General features: G+C 40.8%; 1 protein-coding gene across 3 annotated transcripts in view; it reads left to right on the forward strand.

Annotated features, from left to right (window-relative positions):
* Nucleotides 1–23567, forward strand: part of MRPL39 (mitochondrial ribosomal protein L39) — a 157487-nt gene that overhangs the window by 127035 nt on the left and 6885 nt on the right. Inside the window, exons 10-11 of one of the 3 annotated variants that reach the window (XM_053918010.1) lie at nt 20333–20436; nt 21379–21412. In XM_053918010.1, the coding sequence (XP_053773985.1) occupies nt 20333–20436; nt 21379–21397 (123 nt within the window). In that variant the 3' untranslated portion in view covers nt 21398–21412. Of the gene's footprint in view, nt 1–20332; nt 20531–21378; nt 21413–23567 lie in introns of those variants that run through there. The other 2 variants (XM_053918009.1, XM_053918008.1) reach the window with 2 other exon arrangements.

Below are 23567 nucleotides of genomic sequence, written 5' to 3' on the forward strand. Positions count from 1 at the left end.
GTACCTGAACCAATCCATCACCAGCTCTACAAAAATAATTTAAAAATTGTCCAAGTATTATTTCTTTGGATAAGTACATCATGTATTAATTTGTCTTCAATTTAAATAGTAATTCACACAGAAAAGTGAAACTTTACTGAAGTATACAAAATTAAAAGTGATAGTGAAACACCTAACCTTATTACACATGATTGTCGTTGGGTGGGAATGCAGACAAGCTATTTTGCTCTTGACCTACTTGCCAGGGTTGGGTTCAATTAACAGTCGACTCTATGAGCAGTGCACCTAGAGTGCTGATTGGATGGACACACCCAACCCCCACCCCACAAAACACTTGTAGGCACTAGGAGCCCCAGACATATATTAAAGAAGAGGCAAATAACTTCGAGAACAACTGGACTCCCATATTTCTCCCGATTCTTATGTAGAGATGAACTTTGTGACGAATAAAACCTTAGTGTTTATAAATATCCAAATAATTACAGTAAACCATTTAAAATTTATAGTCTAGATTATGAAAATAACTTTTCCTGGAACATGAATTACCTACTGTTTCAAGGAAAGTAAATAAATATCTTACAGATGCAGACTTAGGCTTCTAGGGTTCCTTGTTTGCCCTTAATTGATGAATCTCTGTCTTACTTAGTTTGTAATACCCCTATTTGGGGGGATTATAGGATTTAGAGAGATTTTTAATATAACTCATTCACTCATTCTTTAAATCATTTCTCCGGTATCGAGAGTCTCAACAGGTTTGTAACGGGGGTAGAGTAGTAACAAAGACAGAAATAGCCTGTCTTCATGAGGTAGACATGAAGTTCTTATACATAAAAAATTACTATAAAGGAACAGCTTAAGGTACTATCATAAGTGATGAGTGTAAAAGTTAGAAGGAACAAATAAGAAAAGCAGAAGTACACAGCATGTTGGTTTTTCTTATGTCCTTCTTTAAAGCTCTTTCATCTACCTAGAATACCCCCTTCAGGGAGACATCGCTGACCACAGCCCCACTCTCCAGGTGGAGCTGAGGACCCCATCTCTGCCCTCTTCTAGTGTTCTGTGCACGCACATGTTTGCACTTCTTCCATTGTCTTCAACATGTTATTAGAAGTTATCTCTCCATGTTTGTTTCTACCAGTGAGTCCTGCTCCTTATGAGGGCAGCGACAGATACAAAAGCATCTGCCACAACACAGTGCCCAAAGCAGCTACCAAGTTCATGTCATGTCCTTTTTTTCAGTTCCCACACCAAATCTGAATGGCAGCCTGAGAGTAGAGAATCCAGTCTCTCTGCACCCCCCTGCAAAGTGAAGCAATTGCTCCTACGTGACCCACAACTTGGGCTACAAATTCACAAGTCAGATCAAAAGTCAGTAAGTTGTTTGCATGGAAAACACATTAGCAGATTCTAAAAAACAATTAGACCAACCAACCAATGAACTAAACAAGCCTCAACAAAAGAACAAATTGAGCATGAAAATAACATTAGCACAAGTTCAATATACCTAGAGGAAAAAAAATCATAAAAATAATGTGTGTTAAACACAATTCTTTTTCCAAATGTTTATGTGTATCTTTTCTCTTCTTTATGTAACTTTTCCTCTTTAAACTTAAATGGCTCAAAGGGAAGAGGGATGATATATCTGTTTTTCTTCACTTTGAAAGGAGACCTGAGAGTGTGGAGAGATCTTCAGAGTTCATGTCCTCTAACCGCCTGTTGAGTGAGGAAATCCCTTCTCACGTCTGTCTAAACTAGACTAGGGCGGAGAGCTGCTCCCACTTTGGCACATGCCATTTTTTTTTTTTTTCTAGCTTCAGTTGTTGGAAAGTCTTTCTCCATCCTTAGGTGAATTTTTCCTCCATATTCTAGTTTGCGCCTGAGAAGTGATTCTAGACCTTCACCATAGGATGGGTTTAAATGCTGTCTTTGTCTGTAAATTAAACAATCCCAGGTCTTTTCAGGTACATTTTGACAGCTCTTCTAGACGTTTTACCTTCATAATAACCCTCTTCCTTTAGTGCTCCCTATATTACAAATGCACTTACCAGAATGTGATGGGAAACCTGATTTAAGAAAAATTCAATTCAGGAAACAAATATTGAGCACTTAATAATGTGCCGGACGCTGTTGAGCCCCGGGGCTGTCAGTGAACACGATCATCTGTCCTCCTGAATAATACAGTTTAGGAGAGACAAACATTCATGAATAATTACAACTGTGAGGAGTGTAATGGTAAAAGTAAAGTTGTCTAGAGCAAGAGGAATTTAATTAATCCTGGAGAATCATGAAAGGCCTCCATGATGAAGAGATGTTTGAGCAAAGACTTAAGCATGAGTAGAAATTAGTCATGATAACAGAGGTCTAGACAATGGAAGTGGTACATGGGGAGGACTTGGGGCTGAGAGATATCTCGAAGTCCAAGGGAAAAGCATGTTTAAGAAGAGGACTCCAAGTAGAGAGGGCCCTGGGCTGCTGCCACCATTGGGTAATGGGGAAACCAGCTGTTCAGAAAGGAGCAAACTCTTCACCCTCTTCTTTCTGTGTCTTGCTATGTTCCTTTCACACTGTTTCCTCTACTTATTTACATTATAGTTTTAATAACTGTCCTAGCTATTTAAACATATTACCTCAAAAATAAATGCTTTTAAGGTTTTACTTTTGGAAAAAAGTACTCAAGCCGACAATCTTTTTTCTTCCTATCTAGGTATATTTTTGTGCCACAGTGGACAATTAGATAAAGAGGAAAAAATATTTAAAGAACTTAGCAACAAGGAATTATTCATTGGTGACATTGCAAAGAGCACTCAGTGGCTTAATGGGAGAGGAAGCCACATTGCAGTGGGTTGGGGAGAGAATGGTAGGTAAGCTAGTGAATACAGAGAATGCAGACACTTTAAGGAATTTTAGTTATAGACGGAAGAAGGGAGACAGGGTAAGCGTCTATTAAAAAAAAAGGAATAAAGGAATATCAATTTTCTTTCAAGGATTCCAGTCAAGATGGCCTAGGAAACATGGCTCACCTCCTTGCACAACCACATCAAAATTACAACTGAACTATAGAACAACCATCAATCAGAACCATCAGAAATCGAGGTATATGGAAGTTCTACAAGTATGGAATTAAAGAAGAGACCAAATTGAGACTGTAGGAGGGGAGGAGATGCAGAATGGGCTGGTCCCATACCCACATGTGGTAGATAAAAATTAAGAGGGATATCTCTGGAGTGAAGGGTTCTAGCCCTACACTAGGCTTCCCAGCCCTGTGTTCCAGTGCCAGGAAGATAAGTCCCTGTAACTTCTGGCTATAAAACCCAGCAGGGGTCGAGGCTGGGGAAGACCGAGACTGCTGGACTCTCTGGCAGTTCCTCTTAAAGATCTCATGCACAGACTTACTCAGACTCCCTTCCTCTGAACTCTAGCACAGGAGCAGCAGATTGAAAGGCACTAGAGGCATATGGGAAGGTACTGAACTATCCAGCATCAGGCTGAGAGCTGGGGGGCAGCTTTCTCTCAGAGAGAAGTGCTGGCAGAGTCCACTGTCCCTTCTCTAAGCTCTCCCCCCTCAGAGCCACAGAGCCGGCAGGTGGGTACCATATCTGAGACTCCACCAACCTGACTCACACTGTTTGCCTCACCCTGAGACCTTGCCTCACCCAACTTTCAGGCCCACCCAAACTGTTTCCAGTGGCTTTTCCATATGAATTGCTTGACTTGGCCCATGCTTCAGATTTTCCTAAATTCTCTCAAACGAGCAGCATCTGGCTTCAGCAAGTCCCATACCTCTTGCTAAGTTGCCTCAGGCCCGGCAGTAGCAGCAGCTGGCCTTGGTTTACAGCATGGCCTCGCCTGGGTATCCCCAAGCCTAGCGCAAGTAGCAGCCATCTGCAGATCACATTGTAGCTTATCTGTGTGACCCTGGTCAGAACACAGGTGGTGGCTGATCTTGGACATGCCCACAGCATCAAGGATCAACTACAACAGGAATGTGTACATAGCCCGTTCAATGGGCATACCTCAGGTACCCAGCTTGGGTAAGGGCGGAGGCTGTGCCACTGGACCCTACAGGACACCTACTACAGTGGGCCACTGTATTGAGCTTAAGGGACATAGCAGCTGTACCTAGTACATAGAAACAAACTCAGGGAAGCTGCCAAAATGAGGAGATAAAGAAACATGGCCCAAATGAAAGAACAGATCAAAACTCCATATGAAGAACTAAACAAAATGGAGACAAGCAAGCTACTAGATGCAGAGTTAAAAACACTGGTTATAAGGATGCTCAAGGAATTTAGTGAGAACCTTAACAGCATAAAAAAGATCCAGTCAGAAACGAAGGATACACTAATTAAACTAAAGAATAATTTACAGGTAATCAACAATAGAGTGGATGAAGCTGAGAATAAAATCAGTGATTTGCAATATAAGGAGGCAAAAAACAACCAATCAGAACAGCAAGAAGGAGAAAGAATCCAAAAAATTGAGGATAGTGTAAGTAGCCTTCAGGCATACCAACTTCTGCATTATGGGGGTCCCAGAAGAGAGAGAAAGAACAAGAAATTGGAGACCTGTTTGAAAAAATAAAGACAGAAAACTTCCCTAACTTCATGAAGGAAATAGACATACAAGTCCAGGAAGCACAGAGTCCTGAACAAGATGAACCCAAAGAGGCCCACACCAAGACACATCATAGTTAAAATGGAAAAGGTTATTAGCCCTGGCTGGTGTAGCTCAGTGCACTGAGTGTGGCCCTGTGAACCAAAGGGTCACTGGTTCGATTCCTAGTCAGGGCACATGCCTGGGTTGCAGGTCAGGTCCCCAGACTGGGGGCCCAAGAGGCAACCACACATTGATGTTTCATTCCCTTTCTTTCTCCTTCCTTTCCCCTCTCTCTAAAAATAAATAAATAAAATCTTTAAAAAAAATGCCAAAGGTTAAAGATAAAGAGAGAATCTTAAAAGCAGCAAGGGAAAAGCAATTAGTTAACTAAAAGGGAGCCCCCATAAGACTTTCAGCTGATTTCTCAAAAGAGTAGGCATGAAGGGATTGGCAACAAATACTCAAAGTGATGAAAAGCAAGAACCTACAACCAAGATTACTCTACCCACCACAGCTAGAATTAAAAGGCAGATGAAGAGTTCCTAGACAAGAAAAAGCTAAAGGAGTTCATCACCACCAAACCAGTATTACATGAAATGTCAAAAGGTCTTCTTGAAGAAGGAGAAGAGGAGGAAGGGGAGGAGGAATATAAACAATGAAATGGCAAGAGATATATATCTATCAATATTTGAATCTAAGAAACAAAATAAACATGCGGAACAGAAACAGAATCAAAGATACAGAGAATGTTCTGATGGTTGCCAGGTGGGAAATGGGTTAGGGGAATGGGTGAAAAAGGTGAAAAGATTAAGAAGTACAAGTTGGTAGTTACAGAATAGTTATGGGGATGTAAGGTGCAGCATTCGAAATAGAGTAGCCAAACCCATGAACATGGACAATGGTATGGGGATTGCCTGAGGGAGTGGGGGGAAGCTAAATGGAGGGGGACCAAGGGGGAAAATTGGGACAACTCTAATAGCATAATCAAGAAAATATACTTAAAAAAAACAAGAGGGGTTTTACGATGCATGGAATCTCCTCGCACCTGGATCTTTGACTTACCAGCCTCCAGAACTGTGAGAAATAAATGTCAGTTGTTTAAAAAAGTTTCCTGCGAGAAGGGAGACTATGGCAAGATTAAATATTGCTGGAAGGGCACTACTATTTTTAGACAAGTAGGAAATATAAGAAAAATAGTTTCTTCAAGAGGATGCCTCATCCATGGCCTTTGTTCATTTCCAATTTGGTTTGGAAGGCAAAACTAACACATAAGTAATGATTAAGATAAGACATCCTATAGTAAAGAATCTAGTATGATGAAAAAAAGAAAAAATTTCGGTAGTATATATTGAAGTGACAATACATTCAAAAGGTGGTAGTAAGCCAACTTGGACTGGAGGTTTAGAAATAGAAAAGATGTTGAAGCTTCCCTCCTTTACTTTGAAGCAATTTGACTTTGGACAGGTTATGTAGCCCTTTCAAATGTCTGCCTTCTGTACGGAAAGAGCGGATTGTGATGCTAACTCAATTTTTTTTTTAATGTTTGTAAAGAAGAGATAGTCCTTGTAAATCTCTTACTATGGTTACTGTGCAATAAATGGGAGTTCATATGAAAATTTAATAGAACATGGGACTTAAATGAAAGAGACTATTAGTCTATCATGTTTTGCACACCGTGGGTGTTCACTAAAGACAAGAGAGGAGGGGAGAAGAGAGGAGACGTGAAGCACACATCGTGAGCAAATGTGTGAAGCTCCAGGAACATCTGTGAAGGCAGGAGGACGGATTACTGGGTGGACAGGTCATGCAGTACAATTCCATCGTGTTCGTGATATTAGGAGATGCTGAGAGTCCAGGTACTTGGCAGCTAACTCACAAACTTTAATCCATGAAATAAGTGTTCATTATATTATCTCTCATAATAGGTACAAATCTTAGCCCAAAATGAACCAGTAGTATAAAAAACATAACTAAATGTAAAAAAAATCTTTAATTCCCCTGGAATTAAATTCCCCAGCCACCACAAAAGCCTTTTCAGTTTTTCTTGACTTGTGTCTAAACTTCAGGGGAATTCATGTATTTTCAAGATGGTATATGACCCATCTTGCCCTTGAGTCATCTGTCCATGCAGATATTTGCTGACTGGTCCATGGTTCCATGGGGTCCTTGTTCACTGATCCATGCAGTAAATCGCCTGGACAACTCTCATTCTTGGCCATGCAGGCGTCAGACTCAGTGGGTCTCTCTTGTACTTTCATGCCAGGCTTGAGAACTGAGACATCGTTCTATTGCTTTCATGCTATTCTCTGGCAAGGGACTTCCCCCGGCGCATATCTATGCCTTTATGTGTCTTGCTGTCTAATCTGTAACTTTATCACTTCTATGGGTTTATGATCTAAGAAGAGGGGCAAATATCCACATTTGTTCTCTGTTTCCTAAACCATGTCAGGGTCTGGCTCCGCCACTGAAGTTTTAGTATGAACAGTAGAGCCAATACTGTGTTTCTCTAAACCACCACGCTTCGCCTTTCTTCTGCTCTTCCCCAGCCTGGCAGATTATTTCCCTAGTCTGTAGGGAAAATCCCTCCCCATATAAATCTTTATGGTTTCCCCTAGATTCATGTTTGCCCTTAAAACAACCCTTTTATGGGTTTAGGATTTTGGAAAATATAAACCAGAGACTTATAGGAAGTTTCTGTTTTCCACCCCACCCTGTCGCACCCACATCCTCAGGAAATAACTCAGAATACAGTATTTGCCTACACTGGGTGAGCAGGTGGGAAAGGGAAAGTGGGAACTTTAGGGAGAAATTCATTTATATTTCAACATCTTGTGGTAATGACAACGCATTGCCGGTACCTTACAATTTGCTGTGCAAACTGGAAATTGATAAAGACCTTACAGTGGTTATTTCTACTTGGCCAGTCTCCTTCAGCACATTTTAATTCATCTATCTTCTTCATCCACACCATTTGGAAAAAATATTCTGTACCGATTCCTTTAGCTCAATTTCTGAAAATTCAGGTTACTTGGCAGAAATGATGGTGCCCGGCAATCACAATTCTGAGATCGTAGCGGCAATGTTTTAAGTTAGTTACGTGGGTCTTCGGCTCATTTTACAAAGGAGATGACAGGACTGCAGACTTTCTTCTCCTGACTCCCAGTGCTTATTTTCTGTCCAAGGTTTCTCGGTCACTCCCCAAGGGCATAACGTTACTTTTCGCAGTTTTATGGTGAGTAGTAAAGCATAGAGCATTTTTACTTGCATTTTTCTTTCACATACAAATCAATGAGCAGGTTGCTAGATGTTCACATTTAGTCCGTGCCTTCTGGAAAGGCATCCCCGATCTGTGCCGTGCAGAATCAGCAAAACACCAGCGTGAGCTCCATCTGAGAGCAGGTTTTCTAATCTAAGGAGTGTTGCATGGGTCTGCGATTGCCTCTACGCCCTCGTTTCTCTGTGAGATATCCACTCCAACCTGAGTGTCAGATAGTTTAGCATCCCCAAGAGATACCTGTAGGATTTGATATTCTAGCCTCAACATTTTCAGTGACACAGAACCATACAAATGGGGAATGGCAAGGAAATGACTCGTGACGTGAATATTCAATATTGCTTTCCTAAATGTCCAAATAAATATTCGGTTTGAGGTTTGAATGTAAACATCCAGTGCTACAGAGAGGAATTCTTAGGGAAGAGTAGTACAACCCTGCGGGAGCCTTGCTGAAAGAAACTGGTGATCTATACTAGCCGTAAAAGCACAAGTGTGGAGGCAGCCGCAAGGCTTCTTGTCCCTCATGATGGCAGCAGTGACATTGTTAAAATGTATTTTTACTGAAACTGTGCATGATATTATTCTTGAACAACTGACATGTTGGGACCATCTGGCATGTCGCTGTACCAGCACCATATGGTGAAGTGCCAAGGGCAGGAAGCTGTGGTTTATTTCATTGTGCTTTACTAACAAAAGACGCAGAAGTCAGTAACTGTTTGACATTCCCGAAAGTGTCTTCGAGTTGGAGAGCCCACCCTTAGACGATAGAACAATGAAAAATAGGGCAATGATTGTGTGTGTGTGTGTGTGTGTGCATGGACTTACAATAAGTGGAGTCACCCCAGGGACCCAGGAAGGCCTGGTTTTGTTGCTGGAGCAGAAAAATTACAGAGCTCTGTGACTGCCGACACACCACCGTTTGAACTGAGTGAAGAAATTCAAGCAGACAAACATTTTAAAAGGTTAGGATTTCATTTTGTTTTGTTTCCTTCCTGATTCAGACACATGATACATAGAAATGAGGGAGGCCTCTTAAATTCTGCTTCTGCGTGTGACCTATATCAGTCCTAAATTCTGCTTCTGAACGTATCCTATATTTATTAGTCCTGCAGTTAGGACTCACCTAGGACAGCGCACCAGGGATAACAGATGTCAGGGATTTCCTCAGAAGTATTAGGAAATTCCAGGAGGCACAGACTTTCCAAACTGCTGCTGCTTCTAGAATATTTGTCAACAGGTGTTAGTTGATTACAGTTCTGCCGTAGCATCTGTAGTGACTAAAATTACTGCTACATTGCAGTCAAAACTTTACCGAATGGCTAACTACAGGTCTTACCAGACAACTGTGTTTAAAGCCAGAATGATAGAGTTGACATTTCAGGAGTCAAAGTGACTGGAATGAATTTGGACCCGACGCCCAGTAAGTGTGAATGGGGGCAAATTACTAAGTCTGCTTGAATATCATTTTCATTATGAAGATACTAATAACTTTCTTAAAGATTAGTTGAGAAAAGAAGTATGAAATCATCTGACATAGATTTCGGGCTCAATAACTTTTAGGTGAATTACTTAAAAATCCCCATTTCTAATGCCCTTTAACCTATACAAAGTTTTCATAGAGTTTAAAGTAAAAGGGGTATGCCTGTCTACCTAATTTTTAATTTTATTTTTCAAACAATGAGTGTTATTTTTCCCCCAGGTTTCCAGCATGATGGAGAGGATACATTTTCAGATTTGTGCATGTGTTTTCCATTTCTCGTTTGGCCTCTTAGATTTTAAGAGATGGGTGTCTGTTATAGAAGAGGAGAGGTTGCAAGAAAACTGTAGTGAGTCAGCTTTTTTCTCAGCAAAGTAGAGAGAATGTGAATTGCTTAATGAGGGGCAGGCTTTCAATACCGTTGCCCTTGAGACTTGTTCATTTGTGGGGACAGATTGCACTCTTACGTGGCAGGGCCGATCTGGGAGCATAGTGTGCACTGGTCAGCTTTCAACTGGATACTTAGTCCACATGGGCATAGTCAGCCTTCGGTTTCCATAAAACTTTCTAGGTCACTTGGCAGTGCTTTACTTGGTTCAGGAAAGAAGCTAACCATCTGCCGCCTTGTTTTTGAAAAACACCTACTTTTAAGAATCACAAATTTTCATTCTTGGAAACCACTTTATCACTTAAACATTCAATCATTTATTTATTCTTGTGTTCAAATGTATATTTAGTCATGCGTTCATATATTCATGCATTCAAGAAACAGGTTAAATGCTGGCACAGGTAAATCCCTGGGTCAGATCACCTGGTCAGGGCAGTTTACCTGGGCAAATGCTCAATATACTCAACAAGATTGTAGGAGTCCTAGTTTGTAAGAGGGTCCTCTAGAGAAACAGAACCAATATGTTGCTTGCTTGTTTATTATAAAGAATTGCCTCTCCCTGACCTGCGTGGCTTGGTTGATTGAGTGTCCTCCTGCAAACGGAAAGGTTGCAGGTTCAATTCCCAGTCAGGGCAGAAGCCTGGGATGTGGGCCTGGTCCCTGGTTAGGGTGTGTGCAAGTGGCCACCGATTGATATTTTCTCACACATCGATGTTTCTCTCCCTCTCTTTCTCTCTCCTTTTCCCTCTCTCTAAAATAAATAAATAAATAAATAAATAAATACAATCTTAAAAAAAAAAAAGAACGGGTTCATGCAGTTATGGAGGCTCAGAAGTCCCAAGATCTGCAGCTGGCGGGCTCAAGACCTAAGGAGAGCTGATGTTTCAGTGGGGACGGAAGGCAGGAAAAGACTTGTGCCCCGGCTCAAGGCAGAGAGGCAGGAGAGGTTCTCTCTCACTCAGGGGGGAGCTCCCGCCTTTTTGCTGTATTCCAACCTTCAACTGACTGGGTGTAGCCCATCCACACTAGAGAGGGAGATCTTCTCAGCTTATTCAACTGAGTGTCAATCTTACCGAGATGCACCCTCATAGACACACCCAGAGTAACATTTGACCAACCACCGGGGCATCCTGTGGCCCAGTCAAGTTGAACCATAAAACAAACCACCATACCATTTTTATTGTTGAAATAATAAAACACTGAACTCAGTGAAAAATCATATTATAAATCAAAACTTGTCTTTAGAACTTTTATTTTCCAGAACTTGACAATTCCTTTTTGGAGAGCTTGTCATTTCCTCATGGCTCCGGTATTTATTTTATGTTTTCCTTAAAATTCCAAGTGCTCCTAACATTTATTGATCAGCACCCTGCTTTAGAATTGTCCTAAAGTTTGTCTATTTAATGGATATTAAAATATTCAGATATCAATCCAGCCCTAGGAAAGAACAAATATTTAAATTTTTAAAAATGTATCAACATTTTGAGGACTACACTGTAGAAGAGAACATTTGTTTCACATCACGAGTGTCTTTCATAAACATTTCCCACTCGCCTATGTGCAGAATTTCCGTTGGAGTGATCGTCTCTATTCAGTTGCCATAAAGCACCTCCCACCAAGAAAGGTGCTTTGGATTTTTATATATTTTAAGCAGGACCATAAAAAAGAGATCTCTTGCCCTTTTTTTAAAGAGAAAGAACAATAAATAAATTTATTGTCATACAGAGGATACCTTTAAAAGCAAGTCCTTGGCCAAACCATCTTGTTCTCTCCAACTTTCTGTCTCCTACCAGGGGGTCCCTGGTCTTCTGTTCTGACTGCTAAATTCAAGGTTGGCACATGGCCTCTTCCTTCACGCTGAGGGTCTGTGGCTCTGAGGTTTGGCATCATTCATTCTTAGGTACACCTCAGAGTTAGATGAAATAACTGCACCTTCAACTGAACTGGGCCTTACATGAGAATTTGTGTAACCCATATGCTCTCTCATTTACGTTCTGAATGGACTTCACCCAATTCACAGGGACACATTTAAATTAAGGGAAACAAGATTGTTAAAAATTACATTTGTGTTTTGTTTAGACAGGCCATGGACCATACATACCCAAATGAATAACTTTTTAAAAAACCCTTTGCTCCCAGGCTGGCCATAAACATAGCTAGAATAGTTAGCTACCACATCTATGGCCTCACTTAGAGTGAGGTAAAACCCATGTGCTGCCTAATACAGTCCTCCTGGGTTCTGGCTTGTTAATAAAACTCACGTAGTCATCAACATGTGTCCAGCTCTGTTCTCCGCCTCTCCTCCACCACCAAAGGACTCCACGACAATGCTGCCCACAGCACCCTCGCTCTGCATTCCCTGCTGAGTGGACGTTTTCACTGTGCTTTCACCAATGAACTCTCTTCCCTGGTACGGCACCTGTCATTCGAAATCCCACCCGATCACACAAATTCGATTCTGGAAAATTATGTATGCTAGAACAAGTCTTCCTAAATCTCATTAAAAAACACTTCCTTTCCCTTATACCTTAGTCTGGTTAACATGTTCATTAATATGTTTTTCTTTAAATTATTAGAAATCTGATGCCCTTTTTTTAGGTTTCTAGCACTTGACCACTAAATTTCCTTTATAAATAAAGTCCTTCTCCCTATAAGGCAAGCATCTAATGATTTAATAGCTAGTTGAATTGTATTTTCAAACCATTCTTCCTGAAATTAGTCAAGACTCATTTGTATAGAATAAAAACCGAATTCTATGAAATCAGAAATTACATTAGAATGCTTTTTAGAACATTTATATGAGATAATTATTAAATTTAAATTCAGAAACTCAACATTTTTTAAATAAAACATTCCTTCAAAGTAAGATTACATTGCATATATAAATAGAAACTTCAAACATAAGTAACAACATAGATTGGAGTTCTTCCATTGGAGTGTTTTGGGCGTAATTATTTTCTGGAGTAGGTGAATATTATGGACGTCTCGTTGCAGGTTTCTAAAGTTCTAAAAAGAGGCTCTTTAATCTCTGTCTCTTGTGCACTGTCATACAGAATGTATTCACATCCAGATGATTTCTTTAAGGGGACAGCTTGATTGGAATGACATAGACTATGACCAAGTTATTGCATTGACTGGAAAGGTTTAATATTCTTGGCATTTGAAAGGGCACTGGGCTTGTACTTTCTACAACATTTATCATTTTCCTTTTGATTTTACAGCAATACTTGTGTAGGCTTAGTTTATTTCTCATTTTACCTCTCTGGAATTGAGAGATAAGATGCGGCCTGGAAAACTCCCCCAACACAGTCAAGCTCCTGTTGACTAATTCTGTGATCACCAAGAACAGTCTCCCAGGCCTGGAGGCCAAGGGGACTGCAGGCTCTGCTTGGATTGGAGAGTGTGGTTTCTAAGACGCCTCATTGCTGTGGATGCGAGGGAACCCAGCAGACCTCTAGTTACACGTTCACAAACCGTTCTGAGGGTGGGAGATGATGGTGTGAGGGGAGGGCTGTGGGTGTGATGAATGCCTGAATGAGTCATGGGGGAGGGGGGCGTTCGCAGGTCTCTCAATCAGATGCCACTTGCTGTCACTTTCATATGAGAGGCTTGGAAAGCCCCTCACATGGGAGAAGGATAGGGCGATGTGGTCTCTTTCAAAACCCCTCCAGTATAAAAAGGCATTTCCATTTTCAAAAACCCTGCAAACCCCTGGGAGAATATCTAAGTAGTCACTGTACTAGAGCCTCCCCACCCCCGAAGTCCCCCTAATTATTGTTGTTTACTCTTCCTGTTGGAGAACCGGACTGCTTCCTGCTGAAACTGGAATCGCAGGGAGGCCTACGCTGTTTATTTCCTTCTCTCAGTTCAGAGAAGCGTATGTCAGCCATGCAAGGTTCACTCCTCCACCCAGCTTCTTCTTTTCTCTACTTTTATTGTTGACACTATTACACAGTTCCTCAATTTCCCCACCTTTGTCCCCTCCACCCCGCCCCCGCCCACACCTTCCCTCTGGCCATCGCCCGCGTTGTTGTCTTTGTGGGTTAAGTACACACAGTCTTTGCATCCAGCTTCTTTATTTTATATTTTAAGTATTATTTTGAAAATTGAATGGATTTGAAGGACTTGCTGCCCCTACCCTTGTAATAAAACTAATAACTTCTCGTTGTGGGAAAGTTGGAAAAGTGAAAAGATAACAAATTATTTAATTTTGCTCAACCAAAGAAAATCATTGCTAATTGTTAGTTTTTTTAAAAAAAATCCAAATTCTCTTATATCATAACCCTTGCCCCATAAACTTGTCCCACCCATTTTGGTGCTGGATTTTATCATATACTTAAAACCTTTTAAGATTGCAGTATTATTTGCAATAGCCAAGATATAGAAACAACCTAAGTGTTCGTGAATGGATAAAGATGACGTGAAAAGATATATATGTATATATATATATATTTATATATTTATGTGATAGAAGGTGACTCAGACATAAAAAAACAATGAAATCTCGCTGTTCGTGACAATGTGGACAAGCCTGGAGAGTGTTATGCTGAGTGAAATTACTCAGAGAAAGAAAATGCCACATATTTTACTTACATGTGGAAGATGAAAACCAAACCAAACAAACAAAAAACAGAACATAGAAGAAGCCTCATAGATACAAAACAGATTGGTGGCTGCCAGCGGGGAGAGAGGCTGGGGGTTGGGCCACATTCCGGTTACAAGATAAATCAGTCATAAGGTTGTGATGTACGGCGTGGTGACTGTAGTCCATTGTATTGCATTTTATATTTGCAAGTTGTTAAGAAAGTAAATCTTGAAAGTTCTCATCACAAGAAAATTTTTTTTGTAACTTTGTATGGTAACAGATGGCACATCAATATCAAATCACCAAATCATTATGTAGTACCCTTGAAACTAATATAATATTTTATATCAATTATACTTTTATTTAACAAAAAGAGTTATACACGTTCACTTTAGGTAAATTGGAAGGTGAAGAAATGTATATAGAAGCCCAAGAAATATCAATCACCAATGTTAACATTTTGGCGTATTTCTCTACCAATTACTGTTCATCGTCAGCATGAAAGATGGTTTCTTTTATAACCAAAAACTTTCTATAAACATTACTTATAAAAGCTGAATAAGATAGGGCATTTTAAGGATATATAAAAGCTTTTTAAGAACAGTCCTCAAAATTATTTCCAATATATTATTTTTTGAGGAAATAAAGAGAAGCGTGCATCCCAGAGTGACTGCCTCTCCTTCCTTCCACAGGCTTGGATCCCTAATAAACATCTTGCACCCACACCCCATCTCCAGGTCTACTTCCAGACATTTCTACCTGTGGTACCCCAAAGCAATGGGAAAACTTTTTGTCTCATTTTGATTTTTCTTCCAAATTCCTGCAAATATAAATTCCCTGAAAATATGCAAAGATTTCCAGGAAGAAATGATAGTTAGTGTTCCTTTAGTCTTTTACATACTTCTTGCCAGCTTTATTTTGGTTTTCACAGACTCTCTGCCATATATATAGACCATAGGGAATATTTAAAAACACAGGCAATGATTATTTTCCACATAATGAGGAGTACTGAGTACCTACTAAAGACCAGGCACAAATCAGATGCATTTGTTGTTGTTAAGACTGAATGAATGAATTGTATTTATGTTATATTAGGAAACAAATGAAAAACTTGAGGCTTTCTTCTGGAATATAGGGTATAAATTCAGAATTTAGAGAACCTCCTAATTGCAGAGATCACACCTAGAATAAGATTAGGGAAAAAAAGATTCCAACTTCTAAAAGCATTTTGGGAGAATCACAGATTTGATGAACTTCAAAATTCAGATCCTTTAGTTAGAAAGCGTTATTTAACTTTCCAAGCAACCCTGTGTTTTTTCCTTGGATTTACTAACAAAGATTTATGGAAAGAATGGTTTTGGTTTTCACTGGCCATGACTGTTACTGGTGGAAAACGAGTTCTAGCAGTGTTGAGAGGAAAGAATTTCCTGACACCTCTACAGGATGATGCGGTTGGTTCCATGGTAAACTTTATTGATGGTATAAAATGAAGAGGGTTCCCTGCTCCTGAATTCCTCATGTCCCATCGCTGTCCAATCTTGTCTTCAGTAGGGCCAGGATAAAGCCCTCAGCCAGTTTCTGCTCCATGATAAAGTACAGTCCAGTTCAGCATGCGTCTAGCTCAGTGTTTCCAGCTGCAGTCCATTGCTGTGCTGCAGTGTTCAGGCTCACCCCTGGGGCCTGTGCGTGGAGGCCCTGCAGCCCCTGGCCACATGGCCACGGGCAGAACAGGTGCAGGCACATCTGAGAGTGTGTGTCATCAGGTGAGAGAGAGAGAGACAGCGCATGTGAGCATGCTTCTTTGTTCCCCTCAGATTATATTAGCTTGGGTTTAGAAAAGACCAGAAACTTTTTCAAATTGGCCAATAAATTTCCCAAGTTTTTGCAAGCTTTGGATGGGTTTATACCCCATAGTTAGTATTGTCCCAGGTGGGCACAGGTAACCAGATTCTTAGTGATCACGAAAAATGAATTGAACTGAACACACAGAGTTAGAAAGAGAGAGATTGATTTATTAAGCAATAGTACACTCCACAGAACACAGGAGCCGGTCAGCTCCAAGCAGAGACTGACCCTCAGTGGCTGGAGGGGTTCTGTTCTTACAGGGCAGCTCTTTCCTGGCTGGTTTTGGCAGACTTCTGTCGTGCATATACAAATAGGTATATTACTTTTAAGCTACCACGCATGCGGTCTCCCATGATTTTCCTTGACTGCCCATTGGGGGAGGGGTCCCAAAATGTTAATTTATTGTAATGATATTATAATGAAGCAGGGGTCATATAGCTTCTTCTGCGCAGGTGCAGTCATGATTCACCATGATTCAGCAGTTTTCCAGAAAGTGGGGACAGTGGGTCTTAGAAGAGGGTCTCTGTCCTGTTTCAGTGTCGTTTGTCTTAATCCTGGCGTGCCTCTGGAGTTCTACCTCCTGCCTCTGACTGACAAGCCTCTTTTGCCAGTACCTCCCTTTGTGCCCCCCAACAATCTGGTACTGGAGGGGGAAAGAAAGGGAGGAGTGTTAGTCCCCTTGGCAGAATAATGCTGCGATCCCCTGGGGTATGAGGCTGCAGCTTCCTGGCTAAGCAAGCACCTCACACTCCCCATTTTATTAAGCTCATTGTCCATGTCCATTTGCTCCCTCTTTTAATCAATAATTAGTTAAATACTGATGGTGACATGATCAATGCAGAGAAAATCAATCAGTATTTCGATTGCACAGGGAGTCAGAAGTGATGATTAATTGATCTAGTTTTCTTTGTGATTAATAAAGCATTCTGTTTACTACAACTAACCTGTAATTAGAGATGTGCTTTTTTTTCTTCCCCTTTTCTTTTCTACTCCTTTCTCCCTCCCTTCCTCCTTCCCTCACTTTAATCCTCTACCCTTTATTTTGCTTTATAGAATTTTAAAAAGGAACTTCAAGTTATAACATCAGGGTGTGTTATAATAAAGTTTTGTTATATTATTGAGCTATAACATATTGAATTACCATTTCATCCATCATATTTACTCCAGATTTAAAAGAGTGTGTTGGTTTGTTTTAAATGAACTTGTTTCAAAATAAATATGTCCCTGTCTAATTATCAAATACTATTTTAGAAATAACTCACAAAAGATTTTGTGGAGAAATCAACAACCTCTCATTCATGCTTATGAGCTTCCTGGATCCGTATTATTGCTCCAGAGGTGCAGTGCTGGGAAGTGGTTTATTGACAAAGCCTAAATTTGACAGCTTTTGTTATTTCTCTCTGAGGCGATGTGAAGAGTAAGCATTATTTCTCCCAGTACTGAGCTTCTTTTTTTCCCCATGTAGGCATTTTGATGTATAACATGGGCAACTATGCACCCTGAGTATTCTCTCAAATTTGATTCGGGTTTATACTAGTGAGTAGAGATAAAGACATTAATGATATGACAGCAATTTGGATTCTGATTGGTGAGCAGGGCGAGGGAGACATAAACCTAATGGCTTTAGGTAAGGGTGGGGTGTAAAACAGAAGGGAGTTTACTGTGAGCAGCTGAACGGTGTGACGTCAGAGTCACCAGCCCTTGCTTGAGTGACATGCAGTAAAGGATCCTACCACTCCTTTGCCTTGTGAAACACCAACATTTTCCAAACATGTATTATGTGCCAGATGGTGTTTATGTATTTATAAGTGTTTGTAGAAATGAAGATGCAGGATGTTGACATCAGAATTTGCATCAGGGCCAAAGAGTATTCAGAAGGCTATTTGGCCACTTTTTCGCAGTCTGGGGGCATTTTTCAGTTTCATTGTCTGACAGAAGCAGTGGTGACTTGCCACCTGCCGCTCAGGTTTGCACGGAGGGGTCCGGGCTCCGAGGAAGGGAGTGGGAAATGAGGATATGGATGCGAGTCAGGAACGCTATGGCCTGAGGAGTTCCAACAGTGTAAGTACTCTGAATCACTCACTGCCAGTCTCTCGCCTTCGTTAAGGCGTGTTGATCCGCCTACAGGGCGTCGGGGTGCAGTGACTCCTACCTAATGCCACTGATGGCCTGCGTCCTTGAAGTCGGCCTTTGGAAAATATGAGACAAATAACTCGCATAAGGACCAAAAGCTCTGCCATCCCTCTTCTGGAGTGTGACTCATGGACAGAGAAATATGAAAGATAGGATCCAAAAGTGTTTTTGAGGGCAGATTCCAGAGAAGTCTTTAATGCAATGCTCTAATATAAGTATCTCACTTTTAAAATATTGATCCAGTGTTGCGATCATAATATTTTGGACATATTGGATAAAATAAAAAATATTGTTAGAATTACCTTCATCTGATTCTTCTTTTAAAATGTGGCTACTATAAAACTTAACATTACATACGTGGCTCGTGTTTGTGGCTCTCGTTTTGTTTCTACTGGACAGCCTTGCTCGAGGTCACGTTTACGGGTAGTTATTGGTGATGACTTGGGAAAGTTGAAATCTCTGTGGGTCCGATACAGAACAGGATGTATGGATGGTTGAGGACATGCTTGTGGAGAATGTCCACACTTACAGATGTAGAAGGAGAAGGAGAAGGAGAAGGAGAATGGGAGGCGGCCAGAGAGTAAACAGGACAGTGGAGAAGAGAGTGCCATCACAGGACCAGAGGAAGAGGGAGCTTTAGGGGGCGGGTTAGGGAACAGGATTACTCTCAAGAATTTGGCATATTTCTACTGTGGTTGGAGGACATATGGAGGTTTGTACTCCAGGAAGTTTAACGATCAAATGTAAATTTTAAGCAGATGACTTTGGTGGCAAAATAGAGAAAAGATTTGATTGGGGAAGAAGCTGAAGTCCAGGTGGCCAGTTAGAAAATCAGGGACTGAGAACAACCCCAAAGGCTTTAAGCATCGATAAAGCCGAAAAGAAAAGAAGTATTTTCACGTTGGGAAAGAACTTTCTATTTATTTTCTGGTAGTGAAAGATGAGGTGAGGTTTTGGTAATTTAAGGCATGTGTCTTCTGTTTATAAATCCAAGAAAATGGGTTGCAATGAAAATGAGCATCACAGGTGATTGCAGATGCTTACTGTGGGGAACAGAGAAGCATGTGAAGAAGTTAAAGCCACACAAAAAAGAAAGGATTTCTAAGAAACCAAGGTTGTCATTTTATATAATTTTCCCATGCAGGAAAAACTAGAAAAGAACCTTATTCCCCATCCTTGAAGTCCTGACAGCAGAAAAGAACGGTTTCTAAAAAGAGTTTTCCTTGAGGCTCTGGCTCCATAAGTTATGACCATTTCAGGTACATCTAAGTGTTTACAAATAGAACAAATGTGTTCTAGCATGTCCTTTACAGCAGAGATTGTGGTACAGAAATGATTTATTTGGAGTGCTGCTGAGGGCAAAGGACAGATGGAAAACTACGGAAGGACAAAACGTGGGGTAAGAAATAAAGATGAGCTGAATGTTTTGAAGATATTTGGATCATGTTTAAATTTCTGTTATAAAATCTTTGTGAGTTTAAAGGAAAAGAGGGGAAAAAAGATGTCAAAAGAAAACCAATGGAAGTGTCCACGAGAGCACTGAACCAAATGGAAATGGCTAATCAGTTAAAGACGTGTAGAAGCTAGGTTCCGAGAGAGCATCATATGGATCAGAGACTCAGCTGGAAACGATAAATACAGAATCAGGATAACCCAGTCTGTGGTAATAGTAATAATGAAGCAGTAGCTAACATTTATTAAGCATGTATTATGCACCAGATAGTGTTTATGTATTTATAAGTTTTTACTAATTTATCACAACAACATCACAAAATAGGTATTACTTCAATGTTATAGAGGAGGCACAGTGAGATGAGGTAAGTTGCCCAGCATTACACAGCTAGCCCACTCTATCATATTGGCTTCTCAAATGTTAGGAATGCACAGGTTGTATCAGGCAGCATTGTCTGGGTTATGCTGTGGAACAAATGATTCCAAAGCCTTAGTGGTATCTGATGGTAAGGGTTTTTTTGTTTGTTTGTTTGTGTTAAAACTCCATTTCAGGACACTCGGTCTGCTTCATTCCTGGTCTAGGTGGAAGAAGCCGCTCCTGTAGAGAACACTGTTAGTCTTCGGGCAAAGGCAATAATGATGCATTGGAAGAACCACGTGATGGCACCTATGGCTTCCATTGGGAGGTACACCTATCAATTTCTCTCACATTTCTTTGGCCAGAGTAAGTATATTGTAAGCCCGTCAATGGTGCGAGAAGTGTAATGCTTCTCAGGGAGGGCTTGGAGTCAGAGGACTCCTGAGAAAGGTTTTTCATTTTTTATTTTTGATTTTTTGTTCATGTGAATCTTAAGCTTTCCAAGGATGAGAGTCAAAGAAAGGTTGATTTGGCTTTGTTTCCTACCAATAAGTCAATGTTAGGATGCCCTCACCCCCCTCAAATTAATAATTAATTCTTGGGCTGTCAGTATTGAATGGCGAGTGGGTGGGTAGCAGGTTGTTGTGCAGATGGAAGACTATGAACTGAGAACAGCTACCTCTCCCCCTATGGCCAGTCAGGGCAGCTAGGACACAGGGAAAATCCTTGTCGAGCAAGGCACTTGGGAGGAGGACAGGATTTCAAGAATATATCAGGTCACATGAGACAAGGTAAGGACCGACCTGGGCCGAGAGTTGGTAGATCAAAGAGATAGCAATCCCAGGATCTGGCGAAGGCTGATGGTTTATCAAGGAAGCTATCAAGGAAGAAAAACCAATTTTTGAGGAGTGGCTCCAGGCCCTGAATTCCTTTGTCTGAAAAACCCCTCCCCTCCTGGGGGGTGAATCCCTGGGGACTGTGCGGTGAAGTGATCGGGGTTACAGTGTGCAGTGTGCGAAATGGGGACCATCATAGACAGCTTTATTTCTGTAAGTGGGGCAGGACGATGGACGCGGCCATGTCTGCACAAACCACGCAGTTGGGATGGGAACCCCCGCAGGCCGTTAGGGGGAACAGACACAGTAGAAAATGGAAAGAACACTTTAATTCTTGAATCACTGTTACATTCAGTGTGAATTTGCAGGATGAATTGCTCATTTTCATGCAAGTAAATCTGGTTTAAGGACTCTAACTACAGATGTTTCCACAGAGATGTAAATCGTTCTTGATGGATACAATGAGAGCAAGCCATGATCACTTTCTGGAACTGAGAATAAAGTCACATCAGCTGAGGGTAAACCATTTAGAAGTATGTCAGACAATTTATTTTCTTTTCCAGGACTAAAGATCTGTAAAAAGTGTAGTGATAACATAGGAACATTTGGGAAATGAAGACAAAAATAATTTAATCTCATTATCCATATATGCAACAATTTTTCTAGTTTTTGTTTATTCCTTATAACATTTTCTTACATATAAAATCTGTGTAATTAGAGATTTTAAATTTTTATTATAATACAGCACTTTCTATAAACAATTTTCCAGGTGGAAGTAGTTTTTATGATTATAATGTCTGCAAAATAGCCCACTGTTTAGAATTAACATAATTTATTATTTTCTTTTAAAAGAAATTTATTTATTTACTTTTAGAGAGGGGAAGGAGGGAGGAAGAGAGGGAGAGAGACATGTATCGGTTGCACACCCCCAGCTGGGGACCTGGCCTGCAACCAGGTTGTGTGCCCTGACTGGGAATTAAACAAGTGACCTTTTGGTTTGCAGGTCAGAGCTCATTCCACTGAGCCACACCAGCCAGGGCTATTATTTTCTTATTATTAAATGTTTATTTTCTTTGAGTTCATCATTATTGATAATGCTATAGTAGATGGCTATATAGAATATGTATATTAAAGTATAGTTTTTGTAGATAGTTTCAAAACTAGGGTTACTGGGTCAAAGTTTATAAATGCTTCATGATTACATGTAAACTGATTTAAAAAACAACTGCATCAATACAATTAAAATGTGCATACAATTCATTGCAATCTCACTTTGTTTAGAGATTATATACATTGACCAATTAATAGAAAAACATTGTACTTTGTGTTGGGAGGTGGGGTGCGTAGGGTGGAGGAGAGCACTCGGAGGGGGGGGGAAATGGAGGCAAATGTAATTGAACAACAATAAAGAAATTTAAAAAAATAAAAACTTGGTAGGCTAAATATTGTCCCATGTGTATATCACAATTCATCTACTCACTCATCGGCTCATTCGATCACGGTACAAACAGTGTGTGAGCGCCCGCGATGTGCCAGGCCTGGTTTTGTTTGTGAGCACACTGCAGTGGGGGAAACAAAAATCCCTGCTGTTATGGATTTTATGTGCTAGGGTAAGAAGACAAGAAACATAGTGAATAAAGTTACATAGTATGTTGAATGTTATAACTACTGTGGATAAAATAAAACGAGATAAGAAGAATAAGGAGTTTTGCCCTGGCTGGTGTAGCTCAGTGTATTGAGTGCAAACCTTCGAATTAAAGGGTCGCTGGTTTGATTCCCAGTCGGGGCACATGTCTGGGTTGCCAGCCAGATCGCCAGTGCAGGGCGCACGAGAGGCCACCACACATCGATGTTTCTCTCCCTCTCTTACTCCATCCCTGCCCCTCTCTCTAAAAACAAATAAATAGATAAAGTCTTTAGAAAAAAGAATAAGGAGCTTTGGGGAGGAAGTTGCAGTAGTCAATCAGTGTATCAGTGAGGAAGAAGTATTTGAACGGACCATAACGAGGTGGGGCAGGTCCCATGTAGGTATCTGAGGAAAGGTGCTGCAGCCAAACACCCTAGGTGGTCCGAGGGCCCGATGCGGCGGGGGCAGGTCTGCTGTGCTGGAAGAGAAGCAGGGAGGTTAGTTGCACCAGAGTGAAGTGGGATCTTTGAGTTTTGCTCAGAGGATGTTTGTTCCGTAGGAGAAAATCTAACTCACTCCAACAAAAGAAACAGTGTTAAGAAAAAGGTTGTCAGCACCAATGCCAAAATTAGCCAGGATACCTAGACATAAGACAACGGAAGCAAGACATCCGCATTCAATAAAGATGAAGGCCCTCAGATTCCACTGGCCGGAGCTCAGTCGCACGGCCATACTCAGCACTAAGTGCAGTTTGGCTGTGAGCCCAGAAAGAAGAGGATACTAACTGTTTATGCAGAGCTTGCAAACTGACCCGTCCACTCTATTATTGGCTGCATAGTTCTCAAATGGGACAATTGGGAAAGTATCCCACATCCTTCTCCCAAATATCAAGGCCTGAGTCCCAAGAGTCTGTTTTCTGGGTGACTGTGTTGAGCATCTAGATTTGGAACACACTTAGCGAGTAATTTATCTTTTGGAAATAAAACGTATCAAAAC

Source organism: Desmodus rotundus, chromosome 2, assembly GCF_022682495.2.
Source record: "Desmodus rotundus isolate HL8 chromosome 2, HLdesRot8A.1, whole genome shotgun sequence".
Lineage (NCBI taxonomy): Eukaryota > Metazoa > Chordata > Mammalia > Chiroptera > Phyllostomidae > Desmodus > Desmodus rotundus.